This window comes from Salvelinus namaycush, chromosome 6 (genome assembly GCF_016432855.1).
Source record: "Salvelinus namaycush isolate Seneca chromosome 6, SaNama_1.0, whole genome shotgun sequence".
NCBI lineage: Eukaryota > Metazoa > Chordata > Actinopteri > Salmoniformes > Salmonidae > Salvelinus > Salvelinus namaycush.
The window spans coordinates 23,383,910-23,409,787 of NC_052312.1; the positions used below are offsets into that span (position 1 = coordinate 23,383,910).

At 45.5% G+C, this 25,878-nt stretch overlaps 1 protein-coding gene across 1 annotated transcript; it reads right to left on the bottom strand.

The window, feature by feature from the left end:
* Window positions 1-1,542: 1,542 nt before the first annotated feature.
* LOC120049043 (proline-, glutamic acid- and leucine-rich protein 1-like) lies at window positions 1,543-25,836 on the bottom strand. The gene is made up of 17 exons (XM_038995302.1): window positions 25,687-25,836; window positions 25,163-25,333; window positions 21,125-21,274; window positions 20,886-20,957; window positions 20,695-20,754; window positions 17,869-18,025; window positions 12,515-12,647; window positions 12,333-12,420; window positions 12,079-12,167; window positions 11,714-11,827; window positions 11,284-11,434; window positions 10,921-11,077; window positions 10,646-10,701; window positions 9,126-9,359; window positions 3,317-3,988; window positions 2,082-3,059; window positions 1,543-1,854 (listed from the first exon to the last, which is right to left on the bottom strand). The coding sequence occupies exons 1-17, from the start codon at window positions 25,828-25,830 to the stop codon at window positions 1,756-1,758; spliced, it is 3,525 nt and encodes a 1,174-aa protein (XP_038851230.1). The 5' UTR covers window positions 25,831-25,836; the 3' UTR covers window positions 1,543-1,755.
* Window positions 25,837-25,878: the final 42 nt, after the last annotated feature.

Sequence of the window (25,878 nt, forward strand, 5' to 3'; positions counted from 1 at the left end):
TGAAAAGGTACACCTTATTTAAAGGGATGACTTAAGATCAATTTAATGAAAACTCGAGAGAAAATCCGTTGGCCAGCAAGTGGGAGAGTTTTCAGCGGTTGAATTCAATTCTGCGTATTCAGCGTGCGCATGGGAACCACGCCTGCAAAGCCCGTTACCCACCTGCATAAAGCAAGTCTGAATACCAACTACTGTGTAGGAAAGGCACACATTTCCTAAATCGAATCGGCCACATAGTGAAGAACATTTGGTATTGCAAAACAGTTTTTAGCAGTGAAGTTGTTGGGTGAAGAAACATCTCAAAACCTTCACAGAATGTCTGCATACACTTACGCTTCTAAATTAAGCATTGACAGGGCGGGTTCACACCCTCAACACAGCATAAGAAGCCAAGTTTATTCATTCCTAAAGTGAACATGTAACGTGTGAAATGGCTAGCTAGTTAGCGGTGGTGCGCGCTAATAGCCTTTCAGTCGGTGACTTCACTTGCTCTGAGACCTTGAAGTAGTGGTTCCCCTTGCTCTGCAAGAGCCGCGGCCTTTGTGGAGCGATGCGTAACGATGCTTTGTGGGTGACTGTTGTTGATGTGTGCAGAGGGTCCCTGGTTCGCGAACCAGGGTCGGGGCGAGGGGATGGACTAAAGTTAAACTGTTACAAACACACACACTGAAACAATACAATAAAGACTTGACAGTTATTAGTTTCAACATGTTTGCATTTGACGTTTATTTTATAAGAAAAGATGGGAGAACAAAAAGAACAGAAGTGATACTGTATATAAAGATCCAAAAACACACTACTACTACACTCACTAACCATAGAATAGCACACACACCAGTATGAGCTGAAAAGTCTTTATGGTTGATGTAAAATAATCAAAGTGTTTAAAAGAAATAATAGTCCAGAGTTGTATTACAAATGCATCTACTGTCCTGTATTCAAGACGAAACGTGATCGTTTAAGACCGATCTAATTCCAACCTCTATGGCTGGCCGTGTTTACACAGGTAGCCCAGTTCTGATATTTATTTCACTAATCGGTCTTTTGAACAATTAGATCAGCTCTGAAAAAGATCTGTTGTGAAAAGATCTGATGTGATTGGTCAAAAGACCAATTAGTGAGAGGCCTCCCGAGTGGTGAAGTGGTCTAAGGCCCTGCATCGGAGTGCTAGCTGTGCCACTACAGATTCTGGGTCAGAGTCCAGGCTCTGTCGCAGCCGGCCGTGACCGGGAGACCCATGGGACGGTGCACAGTTGGCCCAGCATCGTCCAGGTTAGGGGAGGGTTTGGCCGGCAGGAATGTCCTCGTCCCATCGAGCACTAGAGACTCAGTGGCGGGCCGGGCGCCGTGCACGCTGCCACGTTCACCAGGCGTACGGTGTTTCCTCCGACGCATTGGTGCAGCTGGCTTTCCGGGTTAAGTGGGCATTGTGTCAAGAAGCAGTGCGGCTTGGTTGGGTCGTGTTTCGGGGGACGCGCGGCTCTCGAACTTCGCCTCTCCCAAGTTCATACGGGAGTTGCAGCGATGAGACAAGACGAACTACCAATTGGATACCGTGAAATTAGGGAGAAAAATGGGTGTAAAAAATATATAAAAATAAAACAAAGACAAATTAGTGGGGAAAAAAGATCAGAATTGGGGTGCCTGTCTAAACCAAGCCTCAATGTGTTTAATGAAAGAATGTGTGAGACTATGGAAGGGACTAGAAATCGAGTTGTTCTGATGGTATTGTGATGGAGCCGTGTCTGGCCTTGTTTAGGATGGGCGGTTGGATGCAGAGGGCACATTTTCTACATTGTCCGGAGGGCAGGCTACGAAGTCGGCTAACATGGACGCCATCGCTTCTTCATCCAACTGAGAGAGAGAGTGGGTTGTTAGATAACTTTTGTTGACCAATTCTGTGGCAGAGGAAATGCACAACAGTCATTAACCAACATCATTTGTATATCTACAAAGTATTCCCCCTAAGCCATGTCCATGTAACACATGGGAAATGTGTGGGTTGTACAGTACAAAAAGCCTGAGTTGTACAATGGTTATATGGACACTTTTTGAACAGTGTGTTTGAGTCCTTTTCTTACCTTTTTCTTCTCTGTTCTCTGTCCTGTTCCTTCCTCCTCTCCCTCTCTCTTCCTCTTCATCCCTCTCCCATCCTCTCCCTCTTTTCCTTCTTTCTCTCGTTCAGGCCCCTCTCCCTTGGTCTCCCTCGGAGCTGTTGATGACCTCATATCCTGTCCGGTATTGTCGCCGCCCTGTTTGGATATTTCTCCCTCCTGATTGGATGGCTGATCGTCACCGTCCACCCTCACTTCCGGTGCAGGCTCCGCCTCCTGTTGTTGTTGAGCAGCAGGACCGTCTTCAAAAGAGGACGTTCCCTCCGGCCGATTGCTTCCCTTCTGCTCCCATGACCTCACTTTCTGCCCATGCTCGGCCCCTTCCTCATCTAGCTCCTCCCTCTCTCTCAGAGCTCCGCCCGTCACACACAGGATCTGAGGCATGGTCGGGTCATTCATTCCTTCATTGGCATCCTCCTCTCCCTCTCTCTCTTCCTCCATCACTCCGATGCTCTCTACCTCCTGAGCCTTTATCCCTCCTTCCCCCTCACTCTCCACCTCCTGAGCCTTTATCCCTCCTTCCCCCTCGCTCTCCACCTCCTGAGCCTTTATCCCTCCTTCCCCCTCGCTCTCCACCTCCTGAGCCTTTATCCTTCCTTCCCCCTCGTTCTCCACTCGGAATCCTCCTATCCCTCCCTCCTCCGCCAACCCTCTGAGCACCTCTCCTTCCATCCCTCCTCTCCTCCCTTCTCCGTCCAACAGCCGAATCTCTCCCTCTTCTTCATCCTCCATCTCCTCCCCCTCTTCCGCCTCATAATCATCAAGCTCTTCATCATCATATTCTTCCTCATCTGGGAAATCGCTCTCTTCCTCCTCTTCCTCTTCCAGCTCATCCTCCTCTTCTTCATCAGAGCTGTTGATATTAATGACAGTGTGATCTTCGTCAGTGGATTGCTGTTGCTGCTGTAGGGCTCTGCTGGACTGGACTAACTGGTTCTGGTGAACCTGTAGAGTTCGAGAATTGTATTTAAAGGCGCAATACGTAGAAATAGCTCTGCCATTTCCTGGTTTCTAAAATTCATTTTTTTTTGGCCTGATTTCAGTTTGTGCCAAAACAAGCTATGTGTAGTGTAGATAATCATTGTACCATCCATACCGTTGTGAAATGTATTTTCAGCTGGTGTACAAAACCAAAAGATAAAAGACACACAAGCGAAACTTAACGACAGGACATTTAAGTGAAAATTAAGTGATTTTTGTACCTGTATGGGGAGATCTGGTGCTGGAGGCTGGCCCTGGAGCAACATCTGCTGGAGCTGGGCTCCAGGCAGGGAGTCAGCCCCGAGTTGGGCCACACCGGTGGAGTTGAGAGGGGGAACCAGAGAGACTAGCGGAGCTGGAGGGAACGAGTTGATGGTGGAGTTTGGGGTGGAGGAGGGGAGGAGAGGGTGAGGGAGGGAGGTAGAGGGAAGGTCGTTGGAAAGGGGGAGGGAGATGTCCCCACCCGGGTCGCCCCCTGGACAGGGCACGGGGAGTGTGACGCCACCTGGTGCTAAGGAAGACCCGGGAAGAGTGGCCGCAGCGCTGGTGCCATCTTGGCTTTCTAACATCAGCATCCTCTGTGGCACGATGACCACGCTATCGTCCGAATCGCTCTCTAGCGAAATCTCCACATCCTCTGCCTCTTCTTTGTTGTAACGGATGAAAACGGGTCTCTGGCCGCCGGAGAGCCCTGGAAGAACCAGAGGTAGGTGGTTGTCCAGGGAGCTGGGGAAGGGAGGTCCGGGGGTGGGCCCCCCTAGGAGGGTGGGGAGGGTGAGGTTGGATGCCTGGGAGGGGGTGGGTTTGAGGGTGAGGGGGAAAGAGAGGGAGGGGGTGCGCGGATGGAGGAGGGAGTTGCATATGGTCAGGGCCTCTGTACAGAAGGAGGATACCTGGAGAGAGAGGGAGAGATGGGGATAAAGAGAAATAGATTCAGTAGGCAAATGTCGCTTGCTAGTCCAGTACATTTCACTAAGGATACAAATTTGCCTGAGCTAACCAAAAGCAGAAAATAACAGCACACATGGAAAATACTCCTACGCTATAAACAAATCTTCCCAGAGTATTACACCTCTCTAAACCAGTCTAAATAGTCCTCAACAGCACGAGGGTAAAATGACACCACTAAACATACTCGGTGTTAGTACAGTAGCATTATCACCTGAGCTTCAGCTAAGAGACAATGGCTGAAATGCATGGAACTGTGTCCAATAGCCAGAGTCAGATAGTAATTACATCCTTCACACACCTCAAAACAAACTACACAATCAACTCTAGAAAATTAATCCGCTGTTGTAAATGCTTCCATTGGACATGTTCATAAGGTTACATTATAAGGGTGGCTACTTTGAACAATCTCAAATAGAACATATATTTTGATTTGTTTAACACTTTTTTGGTTACTACATGATTCCATGTGTTATTTCATAATTTTGATGTTTTCACTAATTTTCTACAATGTAAAAAATAGTAAAAATAAAGAAAAACCCTGGAATGAATAGGTGTGTCCAAACTTTTGACTGGTACTGTGCACACACACACACAGTGCTTGTATGTGTCGTTGAAATTGTTCCATGTTGCATTTATATTTTTGTTCAGTATGTATGCATAGTGCCTTCGGAAAGTATTCAGACCCCGTGACTTTTTCCCTCATCAATCTACACTCAATACCCCATAGTGACAAAAACAGGTTATAATTTATTTATTTTTTAATCTAATTTATAAAAAACACAAATGCAATATCACATTTACATAAGTATTCATACCCATTACTCAGTACTTTGTTGATGCACCTTTGGCATTGATTACAGCATCGAGTCTTCTTGGGTGTGACGCTTGTCGTGGAAATTCAGTACTGAGAGAGACTTGGTCATATCTTTAAACAATCATCTATATTTAATATTTATTGCAATAATGAAACCGTCGACCCAACAGTCTTGACTGTTAGTCTGTAAACGGTAGGCTCTCAGCCTATGCTGTTCCTTATATACCTCATACCAAGATTGCTCAGTCATACCTGGTTCAACCCCCCCCATATAGATTGGGGGCACCATAAGCCACTTTGGGTTCATCCTCTTTTTTTTATTCTTTTTTTTTAATATATATATATTTTTTTACCCCCTTTTCTCCCCAATTTTCGTGGTATCCAATTGCTAGTAATTACTATCTTGTCTCATCGCTACAACTCCTGTACGGGTTCGGGAGAGACGAAGGTCGAAAGCCATGCGTCCTCCGAAACACAACCCAACCAAGCCGCACTGCTTCTTAACACAGCTCGTGTCGGAGGAAACACCGTGCACCCGGCTCCCTTGGTTAGCGCGCACTGCGCCCGGCCCGCCACAGGAGTCGCTGGTGCGCGATGAGACAAGGATATCCCTACCGGCCAAACCCTCCCTAACCCGGACGATGCTAGGCCAATTGTGCGTCGCCCAACGGACCTCCCGGTTACGGCCGGCTGCGACAGAGCCTGGGCGCGAACCCAGAGTCTCTGGTGGCGCAGCTAGCGCTGCAGTGCCCTAGACCACTGCGCCACCCGGGAGGGTTTTATAAATAAGCAGCAACCAGTGGGTCTTGCGACGTATACAGAGATGACCAGTTTACAGAGGAGTATAGAGGGCAGTGATGTGTCCTATGAGGAGCATTGGTGGCAAATCTGATGGCCGAATGGTAAAGAACATCTAGCCGCCCGAGAGCACCCTTACCTGCCGATCTATAAATTATGTCTTCGTAATCTAGCATGGGTAGGATGGTCATCTGAATCAGGGTTAGTTTGGAAGTTGGGGTGAAAGAGGAGCGATTACGATAGAGGAAACCCAAGTCTAGATTGAACTTTTAGCCTGCAGCTTTGATATGTGCTGAGAGAAGAACAGTGCACCGTCTAACCATACTCCCAAGTACTTGTATGCAGTGACTACCTCAAGCTCTAAACCCTCAGAGGTAGTAATAACACCTGTGGAAAGAGGGGCATTCTTCTTACCAAACCACATGACCTTTGTTTTGGAGGTGTTCAGAACAAGGTTAAGGGCAGAGAAAGCTTGTTGGACACTAAGAAAGCTTTGTTGTAGAGAATTTAACACAAAATCCAGGGAGGGGCCAGCTGAGTATAAGACTATCATCTGCATATAAATGGATGAGAGAGCTTCCCACTACCTGAGCTACCTTGTTGATGTAAATTGAGAAGAGCATGGGGCCTAGGATTGAGCCTTGGGGTACTCCCTTGGTGACAGGCAGTGGCTGAGACAGCAGATTTTCTGACTTTATACACTGCACTCTTTGAGAGGTATTTAGCAAACCAGGCCAAAGACTCCTCAGAGACACCAATACTCCTTAGCCAGCCCACAAGAATGGAATGGTCTACTGTATCAAAAGCTGTGGCCAGATCAACAAAAACAGCAGCACAATATTGCTTAGAATCAAGGGGAATGGTGACATCATTGAGGACCTTTAAGGTTGCAGTGACACATCCATAACCTGAGCGGAAACCAGATTGCATACCCGAGAGAATACTATAGACATCAACAAAGCCAGTCAGTTGATTATTGACAAGTGTTTCCAACACTTTTGATAAACAGGTCAAAATAGAAATAGGCCTATTACAGTTAGGATCAGCTTGATCTCCCCCTTTAAACAAAGGACGGACTGTGGCTGCCTTCCAAGCAATGGGAACCTCCTCAGAAAGGAGAGAAAGGTTAAAAAGGTCGGAGATAGGCTTGGCGATGATAGGGGCAGCAACCTTAAAGAAGGGTCTAAACCATCTGACCCAGATGTTTTTTTGGGGTCAATTTTAAGGAGCTCCTTTAGCACGTCGGACTCAGTGACTGCCTGCAGGGAGAAACTTTGTAGCGGGGCAGGGGGAAAACAGGGAGAAGCATCGGGGATAGTCGCATTAGAAGGGGTGGGAGATGAGGAAATGTTGGACGGGCAAGGAGGCATGGCTGAGTCAAATAGGAATCCTGACTTAATGAAGTGGTGATCTGCCACTGGTACTCCCAGTCTCCCAGATGCCATGAAGATTAGGAATACTGAGGCCTTTGTTCCTCCAGGCTCTCTCTATCTCAGTGACACCCACCACATCTTATCTATGGAACGCCAGCTTAAAAAAACTCCTCTCAGTTCACTCAGAATGAAGGAAATAAATGTTTTACTACAGTATTAGTTGAGTCAATAATTGCTAACTATTCATCTCAAACAAATAAGGTGAATACATAATTTTCCCCTCACACGCTACAAGCTTGGCACACCTGTATTTTGGGAGTTTCTCCCATTCTTCCCTGCAGATCCTCTCAAGCTCTGTCAGGTTAGATGGGGAGCGTCGCTGCTCAGTTATTTTCAGGTCTCTCCAGAGATATTAGATCGGGTTCAAGTCCGGGCTCTGGCTGGGCCACTCAAGGACATTCAGAGACTTGTCCCGAAGCCACTCCTGCGATTTCTTGGCTGTGTGCTTAGGGTCGTTGTCCTGTTGGAAGGTGAAACCCAGTCTGAGGTCCTGAGCACTCTGGAGCAGGTTTTCATTAAGGATCTCTGTACATCTTTGCCTCATTCCTGACTAGTCTCCCAGTGCCTGCCACTGAAAAACATCCCCCAGCATTTTGCTGCCACCACCATGCGTCACCGTAGGGATGGTGCCAGGTTTCCTCCAGAAGTGACGCTTGGCAATCAGTCCAAAGAGTTCAATCTTGGTTTCATCAGACCAGATAATCTTGTTACTCATGTTTTGAGTCTTTAGGTGCCTTTTGACAAACTCCAAGCGGGCTGTCATGTGCCTTTTACTGAGGAGTGGCTTCTGTCTGGCCATTCTACCATAAAGGCCTGATTGGTGGAGTGCTGCAGAGATGGTTGTCCTTCTGGAAGGTTCTCCCATCTCCAAGAGGAACTCTAGAGCTCTGTCAGAGTGACCATCGGGTTCTTGGTCACCTCCCTAACCAAGGCCCTTCTCCCCCCGATTGCTCAGTTTGGCAGGGCGGCCAGCTCTAGGAAGAGTCTTGGTGGTTCCAAACTCCTTCCATTTAATAATGATGGAGGCCACTGTGTTCTCGAGGACCGTCAATGCTGCAGACATATTTTGGTACCCTTCCCCAGATCTTTGCCTCAACACAATCCTGTCTCCGAGCTCTACGGACAATTCCTTCGACCTCATGGCTTGGTTTTTTTCTCTGACATGTACAGACAACTATGGGACCTTATATAGACAGGTGTGTCTTTCCAAATCATGTCCAATCAATTGAATTTACCACAGGTGAACTCCAATCAAGTTGTAGAAACATCTCAAGGATGATCAATGGAAACAGGATGCACCTGAGCTCAATATGGAGTCTCATAGCAAAGGGTCTGAATACTTATGTAAATAAGGTATTTCTGTTGTTTATTTTTAATACATTTGCAAAAATTTCTACAAACGTGTTTTCGCTTTGTCATTGTGGGGTATTGCGTGTTGATTGCTGAGGAATATATTTTTTTTAAATCCATTTTAGAATAAGGCTGTGTAAAAAGTAAAGTGGTCTGAATACTTCCCGAAGGCACTGTATGTATGCATGTATAGATAGATAGATCTGTGTGTGTGTTCTATACGTGTAGTTTTGTGTTTGTGCATGTGTCGATTGTGTGCTTGCAGTGTATGAGTTGGTGAGCGTGTGTGTGTATATGTTCTTATTTAAAGTGGAACAGAAGAGGCAGAATAATGTTTACTTGGTTGCTTAAACACAGACCACCAAACCAAAACACGACCCCAAATAACCCTTTAGTCCCCCTCCCTGAGTGTGTGTGTGTGTGTGTGTGTGTGTGTGTGTGTGTGTGTGTGTGTGTGTGCATGTGCATGTACTTTCAGGTTGCAGTCCCTGTGTGTGTAGGTAGGGTTTCTGCATGTGTGTGTGTGTGTGCATGTACTTTCAGGTTGCAGTCCCTGTGTGTGTAGGTAGGGTTTCTGCATGTGTGTGCATGTACTTTCAGGTTGCAGTCCCTGTGTGTGTAGGTAGGGTTTCTGCATGTGTGTGTGTGTGTGCGCATGGTCCCTGTGGGTATATTACCCCCTACCTTCAGACTCCTATCCCTCCTCCCGTGGCTGAGTATGGACACAGTACAGGTGAGGGGTGGGGGCCATCGCGGTGCGGGCACTAGGACCAGAGCCAGTAGCAGACGGTACAGCTCCCTACGGGGGGGGGCACTGCCATACTGGCCACTCACCCCCCCAGCCCCGCTGTCATTCCAGTTAGCGCCATGCTGTTGCTGCAGACACACACACAGGGGGAGGACGACATCGTGGAGACGCTAGGGGGAGAGGGATGGGAAGGGAGATACAGGGTTAACATACACAGCGATCACATAGATACACAAAGGGGCAGGCAGAGAGAGCGGGGAGGATAGGAGCACACGCATAAAGAAACATGATCACAAACATGACCAAAATTATTGGCCCCCTTGGTAAAGATGAGCAAAAAAAAAGACTATTTTATGCAAATACTGAACTATATTGTATGCTCCATGAAATGGAAAATTATATTATACTAATACAATTGCTCAGAGAAAGATTTTGTTAAACAAGTAATACTTTCCCGGTCAAAATTATTGGCACCCTTGTTTTCAATACTCCGGGCACCCTCCGGCACTGAGCCTTTTTCTAAAATGTTTTATGAGATTGGAGAAGACATTGGGGGGGGGGGGGGGGGGGGAAGAGAATCTTAGACTATTCATCCATACAGAATCTTTCCAGATCCTTGATATCCTTCGTCTGCCTTCTTCAATTCAAACCACGGGTTTTCAATGGGGTTCACGTCCGGAGACTAAAATGGCCACTACAAAATGTTGATTTTGTGGTCAATTAACCATTTATTTGTGGAATTTGCTGTTTGCTTGGGGTTATTGTCTTACTGAAAAATCCACTTACGGTCAAGTTTCAGCTCCCTAGCAGAGTTTTAGGCTAAAATGTCCCGGTACTGGGTAAAGTTCATAATGCTGTCGACCTTAACAAGGGCCCCAGGACCAGTAGAAGCTAAATCGGCCGATAATATCAGCGATCCACCACCACCATATTTTACAGTAGGTACGGCGTTCATCTCTGCTTATCACAACACTAAACCCACCACTGGTGCGCGTGGCCAAATTGTTTTCATTTCATCTTACAAATGTAGATGCTTGGAGTTTGCTGAAAGGCATTGGCAACTGGATTGGAACCGGTGCCATGGCCAGATGACAACAAAATAGAGCTCTTTGGCCACGCACACCAGTAGCAGGTTTGGCGTTGAAAGCAGGATGTAATGAGCAGAGAACCCCATACCTACTGTAAAATATGGTGGTGGATCTTTGATATAATCATTTTGAAACCTTATCTTTTTAAGATAATAGTTTTTTTATTACTTGTTAAACAAAATCTATTTATCTGTTCAATTGTATTAGTATAAAATCATTTCCCAAACAAATTAGCATACAATATAGCTCAGTACTTATTATTTACTTTATACAGTCTTTCTTTGCTCGTCTTTATCAAGGGTGCCAATAAGTTCGGTCATGACTGTATTACGGAGAAGGTTTAATAACAACACACACACACAACTGACCTTGTGTATATCTTCCTTCAGTAGAGATCCACTGGTCAGTATGACTTGTCTCAATGCTGCAAAGAGAGACAGTCATATGTTGTATTACCATACTCATTACAGCTCGTCAAGATATCATTGACCTGTGATTGATTGTAAATGCTAAAAAATACACTACGAAAGGGATTGGTCATTCATTGGCAACATGACTGGAAAATGTATACTTTTGTTTTGTTTACACACATCTCCAATAATCAACAAATGTCAACACACTAGATAAACCCCACCCCCCCCACCTCTGAGTGCAGACAGGCAGGTGTCCTGATTGGCCAGCGAGTCTCCTTTCCTCTGGAAAGAGGCTCCGCCCCCGTCGCTCACAGCCAATCCGGGCTTCCGGCTTTTAGGGCAGGGCTTGCTGGAAACCAGATCACGTAGCTGAGGAGAGCTAGAGGGCTGGAGAAGAGGAGGAAAAAGAGAGGAGAGGGGGATGGTGTTAGACTTAAGTGGAGCGTGAGTAAATATCATGCAATGGCACCCTATTCCCTATGTAGTGCACTACTATTGACCAACATTTTTTGACCAGAAATAGTGCACTACATAGCCATAGTGATGACCATCCTAAGCTTCTCGTTGGCAATATACCAATCAGATCCTCTCACCCTAACAGAGTCCGCCCCTGGTGTGATGTCACCCAGCAGGTGGGCCAATAGGAGCTCGGAGTGGGTGGGGCTTCCTTGCAAGACACTGGCTGAGGCTCCTCCCACTCTTACCCAGAGTTCTAAGGTACGGTACAAGGACACACGCACTGCACTATGGGTCAAAAGGAGAGAGATTATGAACATACGAATACAAATAAAGGAGGTTTGGAGTGTGTTTGTATCAGCGGAGGCTGCTGAGGGGAGGACGGCCCATAATGGCTAGAGCGCAGTGAACGGAATGACGTCAAGCTATGTGTTTGAAGTATTTGATACTAGTCTACTCATTCCGCTCCAGCCTTTACCACGAGCCCGGCCTCCCCAATTAAGGAGCCACCAACCTCCTGTGGTTTGTATGTGCGCATAGCGCGCAGGGTGTGTGTGTGTGAGATACCTGAATGCTCTCTGTTGTCCCAGGCTGGTTTCAGGTAGAGGGGTCCAGGCAGACAGGGTCTGAGAGAACAGTCTCTGGAGCACACCGGAGTACTGCACCAACCCACTGCCTAAACTGAGATAGGAGAGAGGAAAGAAGAGAGAAGAATTAAAGTCCACCAGTCCACTAATTAATAAAAGACCCATTGCATTTAGATTTTCTTCAAGCCAGCACTTGCGTAGCCTGGTCCCAGATCCGTTTGTGCGCTCATGCCAACTCCTTGTCACTCATTGTTTGACGAGACAATTGACAGCAATGGAGTTGGCATGAGCGCAAACAGATCTGGGACCAGGCTAGCACTTGGGTTGCCTTCAGTAGGTACTTACGCTGTGATGAGAGCGTGCAGCACCTGTAGAGTGTCTTTGTGTACGGCAGGCAACACCAGCAGCCTCACACACCCATCACCTGTTACATTCTGTTGATAAAGAGAACCATGCCAACGATACACCAAGACTCTTGTGTACCTCACCTTACTGCATTTTGGGTGGTTGAATGTTTATTACATTTTTGGGGGGTGTTTGACAAAACAGTGGTGTGAGTGAGTGAATGAGAGAGAGAGAGAGAGAGAGGAGGCACTCACTATGCTCTTGGAGCTGACCGCCAGGGCGCGACAGACCAGGTTGAGCACCTGCTGTACAGGTAGACGCACTGCAGAGGCCGGGTCCACACTGAGAGAGACAGAGAGAGAGAGACAGACATGAACAATTGTAATTTGGGTAGTTAGTAAAAGCTTCCGATGTGTGTGTGTGTGCGTGCACCTACCTGAGTGTGTGTTTGAGAGCCAGGCAGGCAGCTCTGTATCTGTGTTGTAACTGCAGCAGGAGGAGGGGGTCTGAGTCATCCAGAGGATGGTAGGGCAGCTCTACACCTGGCCCTTCATACTGCACTGTCCCTTCTGAAACACAAGAGGGCAGAACACACCGTAGGGAAAGAGGCATGACTCACTAGACTAGATAGTAGGGATGGGAATCGTTCCTTTCAAGCACGATCTAGATACATGGGCTCTGATATGGATACTTTTAGTTTGAAATGTTTCGGTTCGATTAGGGGAACAACTCGATACGATCCGAGGCACTAACATTGGTTGCATGAACACATTCATTTTCCGTTCTAAATTCAAATCTGTTACCGATGGTACTATAGCCTGACGACTCACACTAAATTCTCACGCTGCTCTGTTGCTACAGACTTTAGTCCGAGACTGCCATCATTGAAGTTGTTTGTGGTGACGAGGGCACGAGGGGCTTTGTACAAAACAAAGTCCTCAGGGATTTGATCGTCTCTAACCAGTCAGAGTATCAAATCCAAAGACTAATTTTCAAACCGCCGATCTGGCTCTGGCCCAACCCATCGGCGAGAAAGTGTTCAAATTTGGTGAAGGGTTGGGGAGCTATTCATTGCGGAGGAGAAACTAATGTCCGTGGGCGTGGCGTAGCATTTGGCTGGAGCAAGGAGTCTGGGTTGCCAGGCAAATGGAGCTAAGGACCTGAGCATCCAGATTAGGGAGGGTGTTTAATCTGAACTCCCCATCACCTACTGTTTAACTTGTCATTTTAACAGATGCTTTTTTTTAAATAATAATGATTCAATATTTATAGCCAATTAATGTAAAACACAGCTTTGGATTTCACCCCCGTCTCAAAAACAAATGGTTTTGACCGTTTGGAACTTTAACAAGAGATACTTGTTATGAAATTACAACTTTAACCTGTTCCTGTAAAAATGACCAAATGCACTGACTGTTTAAAGCAAAACTACCAAAACTATTTCTTATGGTCAAACCTGGCAATCGAAAAGACCCAATCAGCAGTTAGATGTGCAATCAGAAAGATGTAAATTGTGTCCACTCCGGTAGTCTACACAACTCCGCCGGTAAAAACCCAATTTTCTACAGCGCATTTGGTAACAATGACCCAGCAAATTACAATGGTTGTCACCCAACTAATAAAGCCTATGATTTGACATTGCAAAAGCCACAAGCATTGGAATGCTGAAGGTGCCATGCAGGAGTTTGAATATAAGATCAGTGGTAGAGATGCACGATATATCAGAATCGGCCGACATTATCTAAAAATGCCAACATCGGCCCGATGTCTAGTTTAACGGCGATGTGCCAAACCGATGTCAACGCTGACCTGCATACATATACAACGTAGGTAGATGACATAATGATGCCACGAAAAATACAGCACTACACAGAACAAAAGCAGAAAAATACTAAGCACAAACTTCTAACAACTAAACAAGTTCAAGTCAAGCAGTCATTTGAAAGAGTAAGAACATTACAGCGAGACAACTCAAAAGCTGAAATCCATTAATGCAAAGATAATGGAATTCATTGCCCTTGACAATCAACCGCTCTCTGTCCTGGATGATGTTGGCCTTCGCCGACTGGTCGAACACCTAGAGCTTCGGTACACACTACCAAGTAGGCGCTATTTTTTAGATGTTGCCCTACCAGAGTCGCACAGTATTGTTGAAACGCACATCCATGAGCTACTTTCTATGGGCGTCACTGCTATTAGCTTCACGACTGACATTTGGACCAGCGAAGTCAGCCCCATGAGCATGCTGAGTCTGACAGCACCGTGGGTCGACGAGGATTTCGTACTGAGGAAAGCCGTATTGCATGCTCAAGAATGTGCTGGTTCTCATATCCGCTGCTGTCATTTCAATGGCATTTGAGAACATGTTTGAAACTTGAAACATGAACACACTCCTAGCTCCATTCAAACTGACTCGAGAAATAAGCTCATCAACTGCGTCTGCAGCAGACGTAATACCCTCTGTCATGGCATTGAAACGCCTGCTCAACAAAACTGCCAACACAGACCGTGGGGTTAAAAATTTGCAAAAGTACTCTACAAGAGGCTGTGAACAAGCGGTTCGGGTGGCATTCTCTCTGAGTCTCTTTACTGTGTCGCCACCATGCTCGGTACTGCTACTTCGATGGAGACGAGGAACAGGGTTTACTTGAAATGTTACAGACAGCTGGGCAAGACGGAAACGGACAGTGACAGTGCGCACCGAGGATGAGAGGCCACGGACAGACCGAGCTGAAACTTCACTGCTTGACATGTACGATGAAATCCTAGTTGAGACTGAACTAATCTGGAGTATTTCTCCTGTCTTATCTGGTGTCCTGTGTGAACTTACAGTTGAAGTCGGAAGTTTAGATACACTTAGGTTGGAGTCATTAAAACTTGTTTTTCAACCACTCCACACATTTCTTGTTAACAAAGTATAGTTTTGGCAAGTTGGTTAGGACATCTACTTTGTACATGACACAAGTAATGTTTCCAACAATTGTTTACAGACCGATTATTTCACTTATAATTAACTGTATCACAATTCCAGTGGGTCAGAAGTTTACATACACTAAGTTGACTCTGCCTTTAAACAGCTTGGAAATTCCAGAAAATGTCAGGGCTTTAGAAGCTTCTGATAGGCTAATTGACATAATTTGAGTCAATTGGAGGTGTACCTGTGGATGTATTTCAAGGCCTACCTTCAAACTCAGTGCCTCTTTGCTTGACATCATGGGAAAATCAAAGGAAATCAGCCAAGACCTCAGAAAAAAAACATTTAGACCTCCACAAGTCTGGTTCATCCTTGGGAGCAATTTCCAAATGCCTGAAGGTACCACGTTCATCTTTGCAAACAATAGTACGCAAGTATAAACACCTTGGGACCACGCAGCCGTCATACCGCTCAGAAAGGAGACGCATTCTGTCTCCTAGAGATGAACGTACTTTGGTGCGAAAAGGGCAAATCAATCCCAGAACAACAGCAAAGGACCTTGTGAACATGCTGGAGGAAACAGGTACAAAAGCATCTATATCCACAGAAAAACGAGTCCTATATCGACATAACCTGAAAGGCAACTCAGCAAGGAAGAAGTCACTGCTCCAAAACCAGCATAAAAAAGCCAGACAACGGTTTGCAACTGCACATGGGGACAAAGATAGTACTTTTTGGAGAAATGTCCTCTGGTCTGATGAAACAAAAATAGAACTGCTTGGCCATATTGACCATCGTAATGTTTGGAGGAAAAAGGGGGAGGCTTGCAAGCCGAAGAACACCATTCCAACCGTGAAGCACGGGGGTGGCAGCATCATGTAGTGGGGGTGCTTTGCTGTAGGAGGGACTGGTGCACTTCACAAAATAGATGACATCATGAGGAAGGGAAATTATGTGGATATATTGAAACAACATCTCAAGACATCAGTCAGGAAGTTAAACTTGGTCGCAAATGGGTCTTCCAAATGGACAATGACCCCAAGCATACTTCCAAAGTTGTGGCAATGTGGCTTAAGGACAACAAAGTCAAAGTATTGGAGTGGCCATCACAAAGCCCTGACCTCATTCCTATAGAAATTTGTGGGCAGAACTGAAAAAGTGTGTGCGAGCAAGGAGGCCTACCTCCTGACTCAGTTACACCAGCTCTGTCAGGAGGAATGGGCCAAAATTCACCCAACTTATTGTGGGAAGCTTGTGGAAGGCTACCTGAAACATTTGACACAATTTAAAGGCAAAGTTACCAAATACTAATTGAGTGTATGTAAACTTCTGACCCACTGGGAATGTGATGAAAGAAATAAAAGATGAAAAAATTATTCTCTCTACTATTTTTCTGACATTTCACATTCTTAAAATAAAGTGGTGGTCCTAACTGACCCAAAACAGGGAATTTTTACTAGGATTAAATGTCAGGAATTGTGAAAAGCTGAGTTTAAATGTATTTGGCTAAGGTGTATGTAAACTTCCGACTTCAACTCTCTCTAATTCTCTCCCTCTCCCTTTCTCTCGGAGGACCTGAGCCCTAGGACCATGCCTCAGGACTACCTGGCCTGATGACTCCTTGCTGTCCCCAGTCCACCTGGTCATGCTGCTGCTCCAGTTTCAACTGTTCTGCCTGTGGCTATGGAACCCTGACCTGTTCACCGGACGTGCTACCTTGTCCCAGACCTGCTGCTTTCAACTCTCTAGAGACAGCAGGAGCGGTAGAGATACTCTGAATGATTGGCTTTGAAAAGCCAACTGACATTTACTCCTGAGGTGCTGACCTGTTGCACCCTCGACAACCACTGTGATTATTATTATTTGACCCCGCTGGTAATCTATGAACATTTGAACATCTTGGCCATGTTCTGTTATAATCTCCACCCGGCACAGCCAGAAGAGGACTGGCCACCCCTCATAGCCTGGTTCCTCTCTAGGTTTCTTCCTACGTTCCGGCCTTTCTAGGGAGTTTTTCCTAGCTACCGTGCTTCTATACCTGCATTGCTTGCTGTTTGGGGTTTTTAGGCTGGGATTCTGTACAGCACTTAAGGGCTTTATAAATAAATGTGATTGATTGAACAAATGAACAAGAAAACAGCACAACAAGTAAGTGAAAGAAATAGGTTTTGATTATGTTTTACTGGTAATGGGGACATATGTAAATGCCAACAAAATAACTTTTTGTTCAGTGTGTGTGCGTTTCAGCTATGCTTAAAAGGCAGCTAAAAAAATGTATATCGGTATCTTTTTTTTTGGCAAGGAAAATATTGGCTATCGTTATCGGCCAAAAATGTCATATCGGCATATAGGTATGCCTAGCTCTTGTTGGCATGAGCAGCTGCGCTCTGTGCGCACACACCGTTGTTATCTGGCTTGGAGATCAATGACTGTCACACACATTTACGTGCTTAGTTAGATAGGCTACTATTCAGTCACAAAAGATAAGAGGTATTTTCGAATGGGAGATATAAAATGATATGAGTAAAAGACATCAGTGAATCGGCGGTTCGTTACGTTTGAATCGATTTCCAGACCGATTCATGCTACATTTGCATCGGTTTGGGCTCCCGTGGACCGGTGCACTCGTATCTTAAACATTTGAACCGGTGAATCATTACCTCCCTAGCAGATAAGCATCATTCTGGTTGTAAAACCCTGAAGACAATTTTCATGTTTTTAATCATTCATGAAAACATCTGAGAGTAGGAGTGCTGATCTAGGATCAGGTCTCCCCTGACCATGTAATCTTATTCATTAAGATCTATAAGGCTATACTGAGCCTAGATCAGCGCTCATACTCTGAAACGCTTTATGAAAGAAAAAGCATTCTCTACCTGATTCAGAGCCCTGGTAGAGTTGTGCCAGTATGCCATTGGCCGAGGCCAACAGGCAGTGAAGCTGATTGGTCCATCCCTCGGCTCTGCGCCCGCCTCCCCCTCTCTCCACCACTCCGCCCAAACAGGTCAGACGACCATAACACTCACATGCTACCTGGAGATGGAGAGATAGATAGAGAAGATAGAGAGATGGAGGAGAAAAGTGAAGGCGTTGACAAACATGAGGTTATATAAATAAAGCATACAAATAGAGACAGATTTAACATGGAAGAAAATGTGACCCTTTTCAAGAAACTAGATGTATGTCGCATGTCACTACTTCACAGGAAAGGCATTTGAACGTTGTTTTTGCAGAAATGTTTTCTGGAACATGTTAACTTTCATGTGCCTTACTAACAAACTTGTATACCATCTGTAAATACGAATAAAACATTTAAAATTACGAGCCTAGTTGGTGTAGCCACGGAAAAATACAGGAACCTTTTCGCTGGAAATGATTGGCTGAGATAATGGTTGGGCTTGACCTGCCCAGGAGAAGAGATTGGATTGATCTGCCATGTAGCTGGCTTCTGTCTATAACATGAGCTATTATTATAACACGAAGATATAATGAAGAACTGAAACATTTTCTGCTACTGCTCTCTACATTGAAGTTAATAGCGATATCGACAAAGCTCAGTAGTATGATGGACTACTTTCTGGAGGATGATAGTGACTCTTTCCGACTGTGAAAATTAACCAGACAATGAGGAAATCCTTGATTTCGGTAAAAACATTTTTCATTGAACCAGACATTGTAGTCTTCTGATGACAATGGTGGGGAAGAAACGGTGTCGTTGTCACGGAAGTTGACCGAATTTTCGAATCAGTGGAATGCCCGGTGGAAGCAGAGAGGATTAGATTACATCTTCAAACTAAGGGCAACCATGGCATCCATGACAGAGAGGAAGAAGCATTCATCCATGTACAGTTGAAGTCGGAAGTTTACATACACCTTAGCCAAATACATTTAAACTCAGTTGTTTTTAAACTGGCTTTTTTCTACAGGATTGAGGTCAGGGCTTTGTGATGGCCACTCCAATACCTTGACTTTGTTGTCCTTAAGCCATTTTGCCACAACTTTGGAAGTATGCTTGGGGTCATTGTCCATTTGGAAGACCCATTTGCGACCAAGCTTTAACTTCCTGACTGATGTCTTGAGATGTTGCTTCAATACATCCACATAATTTCCCTTCCTCATAAGCCATCTATTTTGTGAAGTGAACCAGTCCCTCCTGCAGCAAAGCAACCCCACAACATGATGCTGCCACCCCCGTGCTTCACGGTTGGGATGCTGTTCTTCGGCTTGCAAGCATCCCACTTTTTCCTCCAAATATAACGATGGTCATTATGGCCAAACAGTTCTATTTTTGTTTCATCAGACCAGAGGACATTTCTCCAAATAGTACAATATTTGTCCCCATGTTCAGTTGCAAACCGTAGTCTGGCTTTTTTTGGCGGTTTTGGAGCAGTGGCTTCTTCCTTGCTGAGTTGCCTTTCAGGTTATGTCGATATAGGACTCTTTTTACTGTGGACACATACTTTTGTACCCGTTTCCTCCAGCATCTTCACAAGGTCCTTTGTTGTTGTTCTGGGATTGATTTGCACTTTTTGCACCAAAGTACATTCATCTCTAGGAGACAGAATGCGTCTCCTTCCTGAGCGATATGACGGCTGCGCGGTCCCATGGTGTTTATACTTGCGTAAAATTGTTTGTACAGATGAACGTGGTACCTTCAGGCGTTTGGAAATTGCTCCCAAGGATGAACCAGACTTGTGGAGGTCTACAATTGTTTTTCTGAGGTCTTGGCTGATTTCTTTTGATTTTCCTATGATGTCAAGCAAAGAGGCACTGAGTTTGAAGGTAGGCCTTGAAATACATCCACAGGTACACCTCCAATTGACTCAAATGATGTCAATTAGCCTATCAGAAGCTTCTAAAGCCATGACATCATTTTCTGGAATTTTCAAAGCTGTTGAAAGGCAGAGTCAACTTAGTGTATGTAAACTTCTGACCCACTGGAATTGTGATACGTGAAATAATCTGTCTGTAAACAATTGTTGGAAAAATTACTTGTGTCATGCACAAAGTAGATGTCATAACCGACTTGCCAAAACTATAGTTTGTGAACAAGAAATTTGTGGAGTGGTTGAAAAACAAGTTTTAATGACTCCAACCTAAGTGTATGTAAACTTCCGACTTCAACTGTACATGACTAAACCAAAGACTCTACTATGCAAGTAACCATTTCACTGTACTGTTTACACCTTCTGTACCCTGTGCATGTGACAAATAAACTTATATTTTATTTGACATAGTGTGCATTTACCAGAGACAGGTAATGTGAAGAACATGACCTGCACCAAAATCAGATTAGGATATAGGCCAAGGACTAGATAAAGTTAACTTTTGCTACTACTTTTTCCTACTACTTTCACCACATTTAGTCTTGAAATCCTTGGTTGTTTACTACACTGTGAATCCTTAAAGGGTTGGGTGGGACTAAGGCTTAAGAGGGTGTGAACAATGCTGAATGAACATACACAAAGAAGAGCTCTCCAGCAGGTGTACCAAAACATTCACGGGCCATTTTCTCTAAAGTGGGGTTACAAGTTTATCATCACCTTTCAAAGCAGAACTACTTTCCCATTGTTCCTCAACTGCAGTGTACGATATACCATTTTCTAGATCGGAGTCTCTACTTTTATCCTACGTAAAAAACACAATTTCACTACATAGGACCGAATCCAGGTGGTGCGTCACAAAATAAACTGAAGACAAACCTCTTGTACTTTTGGGTTGACACTGTCCATTTTGGATAAGAAATAGGCACCCAGTTTGTCCTGTTGAAGACAAATTGTCAGACAGAGATAAAAACAACATCAATAACGACAACACGGTGTCTCCCAAATTATGATGTACTAAAAGAGCATCTTATTTGTCATGTAGTAAATGAGTGTGTTGTAATGCTCACCCTCAGGGAGCCACAGGCTCGGGGATAGAAGGTCATACATGCAGTCATCCCCTCCATGGCAGCTAGGTGACACTAAACATACACACACCGTTACCGAATTCTGCTCTAGTATTCCTCAATAAAAAGTTCCAACAGAGAATGAATCACTCGTGTTTCATTGCCACCTTTTTGCTTTAGTATCCTCCAGCTTACATAGTTAACTGCTACTGTATACAAGCAATTCCCCAGCCCTAACTTACCTCAGACTTGAGGCCTAGCAGGGAGGTGAGGATCCCCAGGACAGAGTTGAGGCCCACCTCCCTGGCCAGCTCAGGTAGCTGGGATGAATACTGGAGCAGGTCCTGGAGGACACCCACCGCTAGCTGGACGGACGGGAGGGGGTCCTGGGACTGGGGGAGAGGGAAAAAGGGTTTGAATTAGCTTAAGTAGATTTTTTTTTAAATAAGAAATGTCAAGAGATTTAACCCAGTTCTTTCTGATGTCCCCATCCACATTTGATTACCGTAATTTCTGGACTATTAAGCGCACCTGAATATAAGCCGCACCCACTGAATTTAAAAAAAATATGTATTTTGTACATAAATAAGCCGCACATGTCTATAAGCCGCAGGTGCCTACCGGTACATTGAAACAAATGAACTGTACACAGCCTTTAAACGAAACACGGCTTGTAACAAAAATAAATAGGCTTTTAAACGAAACACGGCTTGTAACAAAAATAAATAGGCTTTAACGAAACACGGCTTGTAACAAAAATAAAAAAAATAGCAGTAAACAGTAGCCTACCAAGAAAGTCATTGGTCACTATCTTCCTCCTCCTGTGCACTGAAACCACTGAAGTCATCTCCTTCGGTGTCGGAGTTGAATAGCCTCAGAATTGCTTCATCCGATGTTGGATCGTTTTCATTGTCGCTCTCGTCACTTTCATCCGGATGCAAATTCCCCGCTGAGCTCATGCTGCCCTCTTCAACACGCAGCAGTCCAGCCTTTCGAAACCCGTTGATGATAGTGGATCTTTTGACAATGCTCCACGCTGTCAGGACCCACTGGCAGACTTGACCATAAGTTGCTCTTCGCATGCGGCCCGTTTTAGTGAAGGATTTCTCCCCACTTGTCATCCAAGCCTCCCACTGAACACGGAGCGCCACCTTAAATGCACGATTTACACTGATGTCGAGTGGCTGCAAATACTTTGTTGTGCCCCCAGGAATCACAGCTGGAATTGAGTTTGTCCTCTTGATGGCTTCTTTCACATAATCTGTTATGTGGGCCCTCATGCTGTCCAACACGAGCAATGCCTTGTTCTTGTGAAAGAATCCTCCCGGTCGCTTGCCGTAACACTCCGTATGCCATTCATGCATTAGGCTTTCCGTCATCCATCCTTTCTTGTTGACTTTCACAACAATTCCTCTCGGGAATTTTTCTTTTGGCATCGTCATGCGTTTGAAAATCAACATCGGTGGAAGCTTTTCTCCCGATGCCGTGCAGCTCAGAACACAGGCGAAGTGCGTTTTTTCATGCCCAGTTGTTTTCAGCGTGATGGATGATTCGCCTTTCCTGTTGACAGTCCGAGTGAGAGGCAGGTCAAACGTCAGAGGAACCTCGTCCATATTTATGATGTCGTGCGGGCCGATGGAATGCTCCGCTATCTTTGCATCAGTGAATTTACGGAAGTTTGAAACTTTTTCCTCGTAGTCGGGAGGGAGCTGCTGACACAGACTCGTCCGTACCCTGATGGACAGGCCTTTACGTCTCATAAATCTTAGACACCACGATGGTCCACCTCTAAAATCCTCAAACTTCATTGCGGTGGCGATTGTTTTGGCTTTCAGTCGGATCTGCACAGTTGAAACACCTCGGCCGTCTGCTCTCTGTGTGTTGACCCAGTCTTCAAGCTCATTTTCTAGTTCTGGCCATCTGCTTTTCTTCCCTCTGAAAGCTTTTGTTGTCTTTCTGCACTAAGTCAGTTCCTCACGCTGCTGTTTCCAACGTCTTATCATCGACTCATTAAGGCCAAGCTCCCGTGCAGCAGCTCTATTTCCTTTTCCAACAGCCAGATCGATCGCCTTCAACTTGAAAGCTGCATCATATGCATTTCTCCGTGTCTTTGCCATGATGAGGGTGACAAAATGACTACCGTAATCAGAATGATGGGAAGTTTGAGCGCGCTCGATTTACGTCACATTATGTGACGGTGCTCAGTTTTTTGGCGGCATGAATTTGTGAAAGCGGGAAAAATCCATAAATTAGCCGCGTCATTGTATAAGCCGCGAGGTTCAAAGCGTGGGAAAAAGTAGCGGCTTATAGTCCGGAAATTACGGTAAGCAAATTCATAAAATGTGTGCCTCTCTCTAGGTTATGCATTGTGCTGTACAGGTGTGTGTCTTCAAATCAAATCAAAGTTTATTTGTCACGTGCGCCGAATACAACAGGTGTAGACCTTACAGTGAAATGCTTACTTACAGGCTCTAACCAATAGTGCAAAAAAGGTATTAGGTGAACAATAGGTAAGTAAAGAAATAAAACAACAGTAAAAAAGACAGACTATATACAGTAGCAAGGCTATAAAAGTAGCGAGGCTACATACAGACACCGGTTAGTCAGGCTGATTGAGGTAGTATGTACATGTTGATATGGTTAAAGTGACTATGCATATATGATGAACAGAGTAGCAGTAGCGTAAAAGAGGGGTTGGCTGGTGGTGGGACACAATGCAGATAGCCCGGTTAGCCAATGTGCGGGAGCACTGGTTGGTCAGCCCAATTGAGGTAGTATGTACATGAATGTATAGTTAAAGTGACTATGCATATATGATAAACAGAGAGTAGCATCAGCGTAAAAGAGGGGTTGGGGGGGCACACAATGCAAATAGTCAGGGTAGCCATTTGATTAGCTGTTCAGGAGTCTTATGGCTTGGGGGTAAAAACTGCCTTTTTGTCCTAGACTTGGCACTCCGATATCGCTTGCCATGCGGTAGTAGAGAGAACAGTTTATGACTGGGGTGGCTGAGGTCTTTGACAATTTTTAGGGCCTTCCTCTGACACCGCCTGGTGTAGAGGTCCTGGGTGGCAGATGCCCTCCTCACGACTGTCTTGGTGTGTTTGGACCATTCTAGTTTGTTGTTGATGTGGACACCGAGGAACTTGAAGCTCTCAACCTGCTCCACTACAGCCCCGTCGATGAGAATGGGGGCGTGCTCGGTCCTCCTTTTCCTGTAGTCCACAATCATCTCCTTTGTCTTGGTTACGTTGAGGGATAGGTTGTTATTCTGGCACCACCCGGCCAGGTCTCTGACCTCCTCCCTATAGGCTGACTCGTCGTTGTCGGTGATCAGGCCTACCACTGTTGTGTCGTCTGCAAACTTAATGATGGTGTTGGAGTCGTGCCTGGCCATGCAATCGTGGGTGAACAGGGAGTACAGGGGGGGACGGAGCACGCACCCCTAGGGAGCTCCAGTGTTGAGGATCAGCGTGGCACGTGTTGCTACCTACCCTCACCACCTGGGGGCGGCCCGTCAGGAAGTCCAGGATCCAGTTGCAAAGGGAGGTGTTTAGTCCCAGGATCCTTAGCTTAGTGATGAGCTTCGAGGGTACTATGGTGTTGAACGCTGAGCTGTAGTCAATGCATAGCATTCTCACATAAGTGTTCCTTTTGTCCAGGTGGGAAAGGGCAGTGTAGAGTGCAATAGATATTGCATCTTCTGTGGATCTGTTTGGGCGGTATGCAAATTGAGTGAGTCTAGGGTTTCTGGGATAATGGTGTTGATGTGAGCCACTACCAGCCTTTCAAAGCACTTCATGGCTACGGACGTGAGTGCTCCAGGTCTGTAGTCATTTAGGCAGGTTGCTTTTGTGCTCTTGGGCACAGGGACTATGGTGGTCTGCTTGAAACATGTTGGTATTACAGACTCAATCAGGGACATGTTGAAAATGTCAGTGAAGACACCTGGTCAGCACATGTCCTGGTAATCCGTCTGGCCCCGCAGTCTTGTGTATCTTGGATTTGTCTCAGTGAATGTTTTGTACAGATGTGTCTCCGGTGTGTGTGTGTGTGTGTGTGTGCTTATCGTGAAAGTCTACAACAGTGCTTGACTTGGACTGAAATAGGTGCCGGTACAGTTATATTTAGGTGCAGGATATTTAGGTGCAATATTCTATAAGAGAAACAGGAGATCAAGCAGTAGAACATTTGAGGCGCTACTCCTGAGCTCCTGCCAAAGTCAAGCACTGGTCTACAGGCGTCTTCATACAGTGTCTTAGCTTCATACTGTGTCTTACCTGTATGACCTGCTGTAGGGACCGTAGCCATGAGAGACAGTGTTGTTGGAACACATCACTAGAACTGTCTTTGACCAGCACTGAGAGAAGACACAGCCCCTCGAACTTGGTTTTGCTGTTGCCGAGTTTGGCGTTGCTGAGTCCCACGAGACCACCCACAGCTCCAGTACTCTGAGGGATAAGAGCGAGAAGTAAGTGACATCAACCAGGCGATCAACGGCTATACAAACTTTAGACGCAAAACGACATTAGAGTGGGCTATGTAGCAAGATATGACACAATGGTATTCAGCAAGGGAAAAACAAAGACTAGCACGAGTCGATTGCATTGAGACGATACTCATTGAGACAGCTCCCGAGTGGCGCAGCGGTCTAAGGCATCTCAGTGCTAGAGGCTTCACTACAGACACCCTGGTTCGAATCCGGGCTGTAACACAGCTACCTTGCTAAGGTAAAAAAAATAAAAATAGAAAGCAGACGGGATGCCATGCTTGGTCAATTCCAAGAATAGCAAGCCAGTTTTACCTGTGTCGATAACACGCCGTGCTCCCGGTAATTCGCTAAAAGTGCAGGTAAATATTCGGGCCGCTGCTCCTTCAGAACAGACACCAGACCCTCGGTTAGCCGCATATTGGAGGAGCCATGCATCCAAGCCGCTGTTACAGCCATCTTCCCACTCCGCCACGCTAAAACGTGTAAATTATGCGACGGACGTAG